The sequence below is a fragment of the Erpetoichthys calabaricus genome, chromosome 3, assembly GCF_900747795.2.
Source record: "Erpetoichthys calabaricus chromosome 3, fErpCal1.3, whole genome shotgun sequence".
In the NCBI taxonomy this organism is placed as follows: domain Eukaryota; kingdom Metazoa; phylum Chordata; class Cladistia; order Polypteriformes; family Polypteridae; genus Erpetoichthys; species Erpetoichthys calabaricus.
Window position 1 is genome coordinate 74,208,878 of NC_041396.2, and position 12,081 is coordinate 74,220,958.

At 35.1% G+C, this 12,081-nt stretch overlaps 1 protein-coding gene across 2 annotated transcripts in view; it reads left to right on the forward strand.

The window, feature by feature from the left end:
- snap25a (synaptosome associated protein 25a) overlaps window positions 1-4,824 on the forward strand; it is a 113,731-nt gene extending 108,907 nt beyond the window's left edge. For both annotated transcript variants that reach the window (XM_028796921.2, XM_028796920.2), the window contains exons 7-8: window positions 1,910-2,054; window positions 3,445-4,824. In XM_028796921.2, coding sequence (XP_028652754.1) covers window positions 1,910-2,054; window positions 3,445-3,513 — 214 coding nt within the window. In that variant the 3' untranslated portion in view covers window positions 3,514-4,824. The remainder of the gene's footprint in view (window positions 1-1,909; window positions 2,055-3,444) is intronic.
- Window positions 4,825-12,081: the final 7,257 nt, after the last annotated feature.

Consider the following 12,081-nt stretch of genomic DNA (forward strand, 5'->3'; position numbering starts at 1 on the left):
ATAATTCCATGTAACTAGAGTAACACTCAAAATGGGTGAAAGACCTGCAGGTGAAATTTTGTCCTTTTAACTTTAGACACACTCCAACAATGAAATTCCTGTGGCACTACATCTTCAGATTTTAATTCATTGCCCCTCATAAAATATTTTGAAATTCTTGTTGTGCCTTGAATTATTTTTTTAAAACTATCCTCGAACAAAAGCTCCTTTAATGTGAAAAAAACAAGGGGTTTCCCACTGGAAATAATGAAAGCTGGAAAATTGAATGTTTTAAAAATTTCTAATTTCTGTATAAAGGAATGAAACCTGCCTTTCTAGATCTATCTACTACTGCCAACATGGTTGTATAATCTTGTGATGGTGGAAAATTTCTTTTAAAGTAAACAGGCTTTAGTTTATCTAAGGGTAGCTCAGAATACGTTACAGTTATAGTAAACCAAGCGTACATATATTTTAATCATTTATAGGGTTTAACATATACATTTTATATTTTTACATATAGGACACAACAAAGCCTCAAAATTAGTTCTTTTAATTTTTAGTAATATAATCCCTAAAAGTAATGTATGAATCCAACATAGTACATTCTTATGAACACAAGATGTACAAATATCAAACACACTGGTACAGTACATTCTCAGGGTAACTCATTGTTTTAGCAACAAATTCTGTTTTCTCAATATTTACAAGCACTGAAGTTATAGAAATTAATTCTCAGGTATAAATTCTGGTGCCTTTAAAGGTGATACTACGAGTTTTTCTGGCTGAGGTATATAGTGTGTACAGGATTTGTATTGTATCCTGCAGAGACAGAGCACCTGGTTTAATGTTTTTATTTCCTTGTGTATATGAAATAACAACATTACACTGGCTAAAGAACAATCTCCATCTAGTCTGGCTTGAGTTCAGTTCTTTTGCAATTTTCAAAGGGGAAAGATTTTCATGATCTTTCAAAAGTTGCTCCTCCAAAGCAAGAATATATTTTTCTGTAGCTAACTTTGTTAGATACAACTTTTATTTCATTTATCAACAAAATAATTTTATTCTGTAGAACAAAGTTAACTAGAGGAAAATACACATGGATGAAGGTTCTCCGAGTCCAGAAATTACCCTAGTAATACATTGTAGTTCCAATACCAGTTTTGGACACATCTAGTGTTAATTCAAATATAAAGAACTGTGAGGATATGTTAACATAGAAACAGAGGTAAGTCTATCCATTCATCAGTTTTCATACCAGCTTATTCTAAATCAGCATTGGTGTACACCCGATCCTATACAGGAAGCAGCAAGCACAGCCCTGGATGAGGTGCAGGACTGCAGAAGAGCACATTTACATGCACATCCACATTCGCAGATAGATAGATAGATAGATAGATAGATAGATAGATAGATAGATAGATAGATAGATAGATAGATAGATAGATAGATAGATAGATAGCACTACATTTGTCTACAACGGGAAATTTGTCTTTTTACAGAATCTCAATAAACAAATAGATATAATAATAACAAATACGTTACCTCCCCTCTAACAATAAATAATAAATAAATAAAAATTAATAATAAATAAAGTCACCAATTAATTTAATCTGCTTATCTTGGTGGCTTATTTTTCTCCAACATTCATCAGTAAAGCTCTTTAACAGACAAAGAGACTGAACGTAATTAATTGTGAATATTGCACAAAGATGTGGAAAACTGATCAGAGAAAGAATGCCTTTTATTGATCCATATGAAGAGTAACATTGTTTTGATACACGATTCCTCCTATTTTATAATATTGTGAAAGGATTCTTTGAATCCTTTTTTATTCACTCACACTGTAAGGCATACTTGTTTGTGAAAATGAGGTACTGGCATCTGTTGATATTTTCTAATCTTTTTTGATTGTTACTTTATTTTTCAGGGTAACAAATGATGCTCGGGAAAATGAAATGGATGAGAACCTAGAACAGGTCGGTGGCATCATCGGAAATCTACGCCACATGGCTTTGGATATGGGCAATGAGATTGATACACAGAACCGCCAGATTGACAGGATCATGGAGAAGGTAATTGGCACAAACGGCCAGGAAAAACATTTTTTTTCCGTGTTATACTTTGCTTGTGTGTATTTGCTGAGTTTTGAGAAGTTAGACCTTTGAACTTTTGAACTAGGAAAAAAGTTTTTAATAAATCTACAGAACTGTAATTGAATCAGGGCTTTGGATAGCACTTCAAAAAGTTCTCTAATAGCCAACAGAGCTATGCAGTCCGATTGGAAGCTTAAATGATGGAAGAATGGAAAAAAGAGGACAGTATGGTGTCTCACAAAGAATTAACTGATAGAAGCAAATGATGGAAACAGTATTGTTATGGCCAAGATCATATTTTGCAAAAAAAGTAATGAATAGTAGGACATCAAATCTGAAATAGATAATAAGAACTCAAGACTGGCATGTTCCGTGGGGAGATAACGGTGCAATAATTGTGTAAAACAGGATTAACAAAACAGTGGAACAGTAGAACATTTGGATTCCACTTTGTCAGACACTAGAGAACATTCTTTATGTTTGAGGCAAGTCTCACTTTAGCTAATAATGTGATAAACTATTTCTACCTCATACATTGTAATTATAGACTATGTTGTCAAGAAGTAAATGATTATATTTTGGTCATGGCTGAATTGAAAGTCCTTAAAAGAAAAACATGGGATTAGCTATAATTTTCAAAAACTAAGAAAAAAAATGATAGCAAACAAAAGATAATCCCTGCTATAGAAGTGGAGAGATGAATTTCTCAAAAGAAAGAAGATTCGTCTCTTGGCAGCTATTGTGATGTGTATCATTATAGGCAAATAAATGGTCATCATTATATTGATAATGAAGTAATCCTTTTGCAATTAGAATGGAAATTTACAACCACAATCTGAGGTATTTTTCCTCCTGGAAAAAGAGAGTCTTGTTCATTTCAGAAAAAGGAGAGTCCAAGTGGAGGAGCTGAGATATCTCAGAGTCTTGCTCACAAGTTGCCAAATGTGAGATTGGCTATGAATCCTCTGTCAAGGCAGCAGTTTTGTAGACATTGCACCAGACCATGGTGGTGACGGGGGAGCTAAGTCAGGTGAAGCTTTAGTTTTACCAGTCAATCTACAGTGCCATCCTCACCTATGGTCACAAGCTCAGGGGAGGGATGTAAAGTACGAGATCACAGATAAAACCAGCCAAAATGATATTCCTGTGTGGGGTTCTTAAACTTTTTCTTCATTGAAAAGTGTGGAGCTGAGCAATATGGAACTGCTGTTTCTTCAGTCTAAGAGCAGTCAGTTGAGGTGATGTGAGCGTGTAGTAAGGATGTCCTCAGGCCACTTCTCATCAGAATAAGAGATGTGAAGTACTCTTTATTGTTTTTAGGTTTCCTTGTAAGTACTTAAATGGTCTTTGTTTCGTTTTTTTCTTTTAGGCTGAATCCAACAAAACCAGAATCGATGAAGCCAACCAACGTGCTACAAAAATGCTTGGCAGTGGCTAAACACATCCAAAAAAGTGCTTTTAACTCCTGCACTGTTTGCCAAACAGTGTAAACTTGCTTTTATCATGGTATTTACCTACTAGGTTTGCACACATGCACATATCAAACCCCATTGTAAATGTTGTTCTGTGTAGTTTGTCCAGCTTTCTAAAGATAGTACTTGTAATGATTTCTTTTCTAGGTATCTTTCTTTCCAAAGTTTGTTATTTAGTGCTGATTTGATGGCTATAGCTCACTAGTGAAGTTTTTGTTCTCCTCATATATTTATACATGTATATGATATAAAGTATGCATATACACATACACAAACCTCTGTCTTTGCTAGATGACAATAATGTAGGAATGCTACAAACTCTTTTCCTTTTCAGTATTCAGTATTGTCCTAGTAAAACTGTGTCATTCCACAGTGCTACTGCCGTGTTCCTTTCTTTGATGTTGTAATAGTTAAAACAATTTTTCAAAAGCACTTACGGTTGCTGTCCTTCAGTTATCCCTCATCAGCCATTATGAGTTCATGTTTAGACAATGTGCAGCTAGACTATGTAACTGTAATAGGCATTGCACTAAAAGTGATGTGATTTGTGCATTATGCATGATGATTAATAGATTTTAGAATCTTCTAAATAAAATCAGTCAAAAAAGATCTTTACATGGCAGTAGCAAATTGACAAAAGCATGCTCAGTATTGGGACACAGCTGAAAGTACAGTACAATGTTCCTGCAAGTCAGCAGTTGTGCCACTGTTTCTGTGACTCTATTGTAACAAACTGTGACCATTGTTGTAAAAAATGACTAAAAAATGAATAAATCACACAGTATGGTTTTAGCGCAGACACACACACACACACACACATCCACAATTTTTTTTTTTTTGACAAATATGCAGTTAGTTGAAAATATTCAATAAAATTTTGAAAGATGTGGGAATGGTTGTATATTGTAATATAAGGTTTGGATGCTGCTTAGGACTTAAAAATAATGACTGCAATACAAAAAGGCGCATATTTCTGAAACACATAACTTTTTTAAAGAAACTATATCTTGTTAGCTGCTCTCCCCTTGTGGTTTGTTATCAATAAAGAACTTCTTTGTTGCTTCTGTACCTAGAGCTATGCACACCAAATCGCTAAAATGTCAAGTAGTTGAGAATAAATAAAATCCTTTACTGAATGATGCATAGATAAAACTGTGACAAATAAAATGTCCTTACAGCATGTAATATGAAATTCTCCTCCTGTCTCCTGTCGGTTTGTGAAGTGGTTGACATTTTGTAGCTAGTTAATGAAAAAAAGATTAAAAATTGTAAACATTCCTCTTTTCTGGCTCCTTGTTAACCTTTACCCTTGATACCATTATTTGGATAACAAAGCTGTGCATTTACGTCCAAAATAAGATGTATTCTACGTTCATCACATATCACCCTGATGCTACTGAGAAGATAACGCTGCATTTTCCTTTGAAAGGTAATATTTTCTGGATTCTGCTAAAACATTAATTGTTCTGTCTGAATAATACAAATTTGAGGGTCAACTGCAGTCAAGGGCTACAGGTGTTGCTGTTCATATTCTGGTTACAATGTAGAAAGACGGGCTTCCTTGTACTATTAGGTCAGGCCTTCATTTAGCAATGGATTAAGTGAAGAGCATTTTGAATTTCACTGAATTGTGAACTGTGTTAACAAGGCACAGCATAAAACTATTAGGTTATCCATTTCAAATAGTTGCAAAAATGAACAGCCTTAAACGTCTACACTTCTGAAAAGCCATTTGTTCACAGATTGGACCTAATCTTTTACTTTACCTTATCTTTATCATTAAAATGATTTCCAGAGAAGACCAAAGAATTAGTGAGGGAGTATGATAGCAGATAGAGGAGGATCTGTTTAGGGTTCTGGGATTCGTCACAAGGCTGGGCACAATTCCATAGTTTTATTAGCCTAAGAGTATTGGTGTGCTCTTCTGCTGTGGTGGTCTGAAGGCATAATCTCAGACACTTGCCAATACAAGTCCATATTTATCTCGACCTTTACTGCACTCGTGTCATTGTGTAGGAGGGCTTCACTTTGATCTCTGGTGGGGTCCAAGCCACAGTGAATACTTACCTTGTTCACAGCGATGTCAGGAGTGGTAAAAGTCTAGTCATTTAGCACTATGGCATACTGGTGGTGCTATACTGGTTGGGCATGTTATTACGCAGTATGTAAAAAAAACAAGAGGCTTTGCTATGAAACCAAATGTAAAGGGAACTGCAGTATATTACAGAACTGACAATAACATAAACATATACAATTCAATTGTAAGCAATGTTTTTCTGGACCTTCCTAAACAGCAGCACACACTTCCTACCTTCCAGACTTTCCTACCGAAATTACTACATTGGCCTCCCTTCGGGTGAGGTCTTGGCTTCACTCCACTCCCAGCTTAGACTTCCACGACTGAGGGTGAGGACAGTCTTTTAAACATGGCACTTCTAGTTTGACTCCTGTATCTGTGTGAAGACTTCTGGGAAATTCTTAGCCCCACGGAAATACTAAGGCCAGGCACCTTTTTTGCCACCTATCAGCAAACAGATATTTCTGCCAACCTACTTGTCTTTCTGGACTACAAAGCTCAGGAACCCAGGAAGTTGAACTACTGCAGCAATTTATTGCTGCTGCCACCTAACTGGGTTGGAGACTGGAACAATATTAAAGTCAGTCCCCTGCCAGCCATCCATTATATGAGCATTTTAACCAGGTAGTGTTCTCACTGGCCTCCCAACTGGGATATGCAATACTCTGCATTTCACTTTCCACCCTGTTGTCCTTTACAGTGAATAGCAATGATTCCAGGCAGCAGTTTCTTCAGCTTGACCAAACAGATTACATGTACAGTATATACAGACATATATATTGACATGTACAGTATATACAGACATATATATTGACATGTCTGTGCTCAAGGGGGATAGTAGTTTCAGTAGAGAGAAGAGTTTTAAAAAGAATAGTGAATTTAAGAAATAAGTCTACAAGTGTTTAATATAACTATGGATTACCATTGGATTGATCCTCTTCTTTATATTTGGACTGCTTGTATTTCCAGACTTTTTATCACTGTGAACTTTATCATGTTTCATATTAAATTTTTTTTTTGTTTGTACCTTTCTAATGAATTGTAACTTTATAATTGCAGTATAACATGTTATATAATGTAATAAGACTAAAAACATTTCTTTTTGCTTCAGTAATTGCATATTATTTAATACTTTTGTGTGATATTGAACTGCTGTATTGGGTTAGTATTAAAGCTCTGATCTTTAGGAATTCAATATTTTCTTTGTAACAGATGGTTATATACTGTATTGTAACACATAACATTGTCATTATAGTCCTACAAATAACACTTACTGTTCCCTGCACACGTTTATCTTCCAGTCCTATTCAGCTGTGTACTAGTGAACTGGGGGTTCAGGGCCTGACAGTGGATGAGTAACTGAAAAAGCTAAGCATTAATCATATTTCCATTAGATTAGTACAAATTGCACTGGTTTGAGAAGTAGGATGATTTTCAGCAAAAATGACCGCTGTAGGTGGTGTTTAACATTCATGTCAGTTACAGTGCACCTGCACCACAGATTACGATGGGTCTAGTTTAAAGATGTCCCACTGCAACTCAACCATGGAAATCATTTATGGGTCCAGCCCACTGCAGGATTGTAAGCACAAGGACCTGAGTAAGAGACCAGAGCTGATTTAGGATAGGATCAAGCTACAAAAAGTACTGTGAGCAAACCTAATCTTAAACATGTTATATTCAGAGGACCAATAAAATATGTCACATAAAATCTTAAATGTGAATTGCCGCACTACCTAAGCAGCTATGTGGGGTTTGCTGACACATAAATTAAATGATAACAGTTTGTTTGCACAAGGCACATTAGGAATGTGCAAAGGTAATATGTGCTTGAAACTGTCACTTATCATTTCATAGAGTCAGTTTCCTTATTATGCCTTTGCAGAGACGCATATTATTATAAGTGTGCTTTCCATGTGTTTTTTGTGTGTTGATGTCCATTTTTAGCATGCATTAAAGCACAAGGGTTATGTGTTTACATGAACTAATTTCACATACATCTGCTTGTCGTTTGTGTTTAAATAAAGTTATCCAGTGGAAAAAAAATCACAGCAGTCATTTCCTGTCCGGTGCAGTCATTTTGTTGACCTATATGGCGTGTATTTCAGTGTTCTGGAAAGATTACAGGTCTAAAATTGTATTGAGACAAAGACGATATTAGGAGCAGTCCTTCATGGCGTTTGGAGTGTGCATGTGGCAAGCATTCATCTGTAGGACACAGGAAAGGGTAGTTCCTAGAGGAGGTCTGAAGCAGGCTTCATGTGTCCACTAATTTGTACAATGGAACCATTTCATACATCTGTGTATAGTAAACATGCAGTATGTCACCTTTTTAAATAATACACTGAGTGTCTTCACAGTCATGTGAAAATGAGTCATAGAAAAACATTGATTTTACTGGCGTCTTGTAGATAGTGCTACGTGGCTGCATTTGAACCTGCAACCTCTCAAAATCCTGTCAAAAGTGTGAAAAAAAGCATACAGAAGAAAATCAGATTCATGTAAGATGAGTCAGAATTTTCTGCATCCATACAATGGTGAACAGAGAGAAGGACTGATAAGAGATATCTGGAGTTTGTGGCACAATTACAGCTTCTCTCTTCTTTTTCCTTCCTCCTTCATTTTTTTAACCATGAAGGTGTGTTTCTGTATGCAGAAACTCACAGTACACTGCTACATACTGAAGAGTTCTATATAATGATCAGTTAAACCCTTCTATAAATTAAATTCACCTGAACGCCTCAGTCTTCATTCCATGTTATCAAATCTGGCAATTTGTGAATTAATGTGCTCCTTAAAGGTTCTTTTTTTCTTAGATATCTAACATGAATTTGACTCATAAGAAAAAAAGGAGTTGCTAGTCTTAAACGTACAAGGTGCATAACCAGCACTCAGGAGTTAGATAGTAAAGGGACAATATGTGAAGTGAAGGAAGGCTTAAAATTAAATTGTAGAAGTAGTGAAACTGTGTTTCCAACCATTCTGGCCTGTTTCAATCACTGATTAAATACTTTTGGAACTCTGAATGTTTTTTAAGAGGACAAATTATTTCAAAAATACAGTGAAAACCAAGAAGGCATCTGAATTAATCAGCGAAATTACCAGAAAAAATCTAGAATACGCCAGGTCTCCAAATGAGGCACTCTATAGGAAAAGACAGGTTTTGCAATCACAACTGAACCTCTTGACTACTAAAGAAATGGAACAGCTTATCTTTAAATCGCGACATCATTAATAAGAACACGGAGAAAAGGACAATAAGTTCTTAGCCCAACAAATCCATAGGCAGGAAGTCTGTAATGCAATAACAGCAATTAACAACACAAACAGAGATAAAATTATTGACCATAAAAATATAACTGACACATTTAGAGAGTACTATAACTCCTTATATTGTACTCAGTTTAAAGAAGATAAGACACAATCTAAAGAGTTTCTTGATTCATTGGAGATAGCACAGTTAGATACTCTTAGTGCTGCAGAACTGGATAAACCTCTTGACACTTTCAGGATTACTAGATGCTATTAACTCACTTCAAAGTGGGAAAGCAGCCTGCCCTGATGGCTACCCAGTGGAATTTTATATAAAAAATTCTAAAATAAGTTAGCTCCACTATTATTAGCAATGTTTATTGAAGCTAAAGACAAAAAAATTCTACCTCAAACTTTTTGCCAAGCATTAATTACCAATTTTCCTAAGAAGAGCAAGGACCTACTACAATGTTCATCATGAAGACCAATTTCTCTTCTGAATAATGATGTTAAGATACTCTCCAAAGTTCAAGCCAGAAGGATAGAGAAAGTGCTTCCTTCTGTAATATCACAAGACCAAACAGGATTTATTAAAGGCAGACTCTTAACTTATAACCTTTGATGTTTGTTTAATATAATATATTCACCCATTATATCTAACACCTCAGAGATCTTATTATCTTTAGATGCAGAAAAAGCATTTTATATGGTTGAATGGGACTACCTGTTAACCACATTGCACAAATTTGGGTTCAGCCCAAACATATGTGCATTTATCAAACTATTTTATACTAGTCCAGAAGTCTCAGTTCATATTAACAGCTGAATACTTTCTAAACACATCAGGGATAAAGGGGATTTTCAGAGAAGGAGTTGAACAGAAAATATCACTATATGCAGATGATATGTTACTGTATATCGGACCCACAAAATTTTGTGCCAGCAGTCCTAAAAGCATTAGCAGATTTTCCAAAGATATCTGGACTGAAAATCAATTTGAATAAAAGTGAATCTTCCAGTGAATTCTCTAGCACATAATATCGGACTGGATACCTCCCCATTTATCTTAGCACATCAGTTTAAATATCATGGGGTAAATATTACAAATAAATATAAAGCTCTTTTTCAATAAAATGTTGCTGTCTGCACGGCAAAAAATTAAACAATTAAACGTGAATAGATGGTTTACCCTCCACCTTTCGTTAGTAGGAAGAATCAACATTGTTAAGATGACCACCCTTCCCAAGTTGCCCTTCCTATTTCAAAGCATCCTCATATACATTAACAAATCATTTTTTAAGAAATTAGACTCAATCATAATTTCATTTATTTGGAATTCGAAACATCCATGCATCCAAAGGGCGACTCTAAAATGACCTAAAGCAGAAGCGGGCATGCCACTACCCAACTTTCAGTTTTATTAATGGGAGGCAAATATGCAAGCTAAAAAGACATGGGCCCTCATGCATAATGCCGTGCATAGAATTCACACTAAAACATGACATATGGACAAAAGAGGAAATGTGCGTACACACAAAAAAATTCAGATGCTCAAAACTGTATAAGCCAACTTCCACACACTTCAGCTCCATAAATACCAATCAGTGCCAAAAGTAATGCACATGCATGCACCTGCTGTCCCACCCCCAACTCCTTGCATATTTTAATATACAAATCAATATAAATATCTCTTTCCATTTGACATATGGTTAAAAGACAATGGCAAAAGCATGTGAAAAAATGAATTTCAACAAATGCAAAGTGCCAGTAAGTAAAAATGTTCTATTTGTTGGCTTAAGCAGTGGTATAAACAACAAAAGGATGTTGATCGAGTGATACAGAGTGGTGGAGAAACTTGACAGTTCAAGTTTAGAAAGTCGCACAATGCCCAAACTAAAAGAGAAGTGGTCAAATATCAAAGTCGCTGGGAAAAGGCAAGTCGTAGCCCGCCATCTGAGTGTCATATTAGCATATTTGGGTACTGAGAAAAAAAATAGGGACACATTGAAAAAAAAGGTTGAAATGTCCACTTTAATCTCGTAGTTTATTTTGTCAATAAAAAAGAATGTTGTAAACTTAATCTTAAAATCAATGTTTAATTTACTAGAGTTTCTCAGATCCCATCATTATATGATATTATAGTTCTCTGAACAATTTAAGTACTAAGATGTATACTTCATATCATTTTCATGATGAAATTAATTAAAGCCTGTATTAAACATGGGGGCACAGTGGCGCAGTGAAAGCAATGAGCTGACGCCCCGTCCAGAGATTGTTTCTGCCTTCCGCAAGATGATTGCTGAGACGTATGCAACCTTTGATTAAATAATTTATTGCAGCAGTACTGTCTCTTTCAAACTTACCAACCCCAATCCCTGTCCTTCCTTTTCTTTCTCCATGTACTCAATGGGTAATCGATGTTATATACTATTTGAAATGGAAAAAATCTAATTTTCACTTAGAGAATCTGTTCCAATCTTTTTTTAAAATATGAAAGGATTTATTGAATAACATTTTAGAACAAGCTTCCATTTTGGGGAAAAGGGTACCCTTCTTTTCTTGCTCTTTACATAGAGTAGCATTTAATGCTGTCTCATCTCTGTTTCTCTTCTGTATTCTGACTCAAATGCTATTTAAATCATTCAGATGATTTGTACCACGAGATACAAAAGTGGATTTGGTTGAAATCAAGCAAACATTCAATAAAATAAATAAAACAGATACCCAAACACACATACATTTAATATCCAGTTGAACTATCTTTTTTTTTTGTATTTGAAGAAAATAATACTGCATACAATCAAGACAAACTTGTACAACAAATTAAATCACAGTGCGCTCACGAACACAGCTGAACTTCTTCGATGTGTATTTTTTGAAGACTCGTGTAAAGTTTAACCTACTACTCCAATGTGAATGAAACTTCTTATGTTCCATAAAACAGAAATTCTTGGCTCATCTTTTTAGTTTCGCCATTGGACTAGGCTTTAGAAATGGCTGTTTGCATTGTGTGAATTTAATTTAGCTAATAAAATGGATTTGTTGATATCATTCAATAAGGATTCAGTTAGTTGAAGGAGTTAATTATTTTTCATGTTTATGGGGATTTGTTTAATGATCTTAGTCTATAAAAACTGTAAACTTTAAATTTTCCAGGTGTACACATACATTTCAGTTTTGAACATTCTACTTTGTGGTATCATTA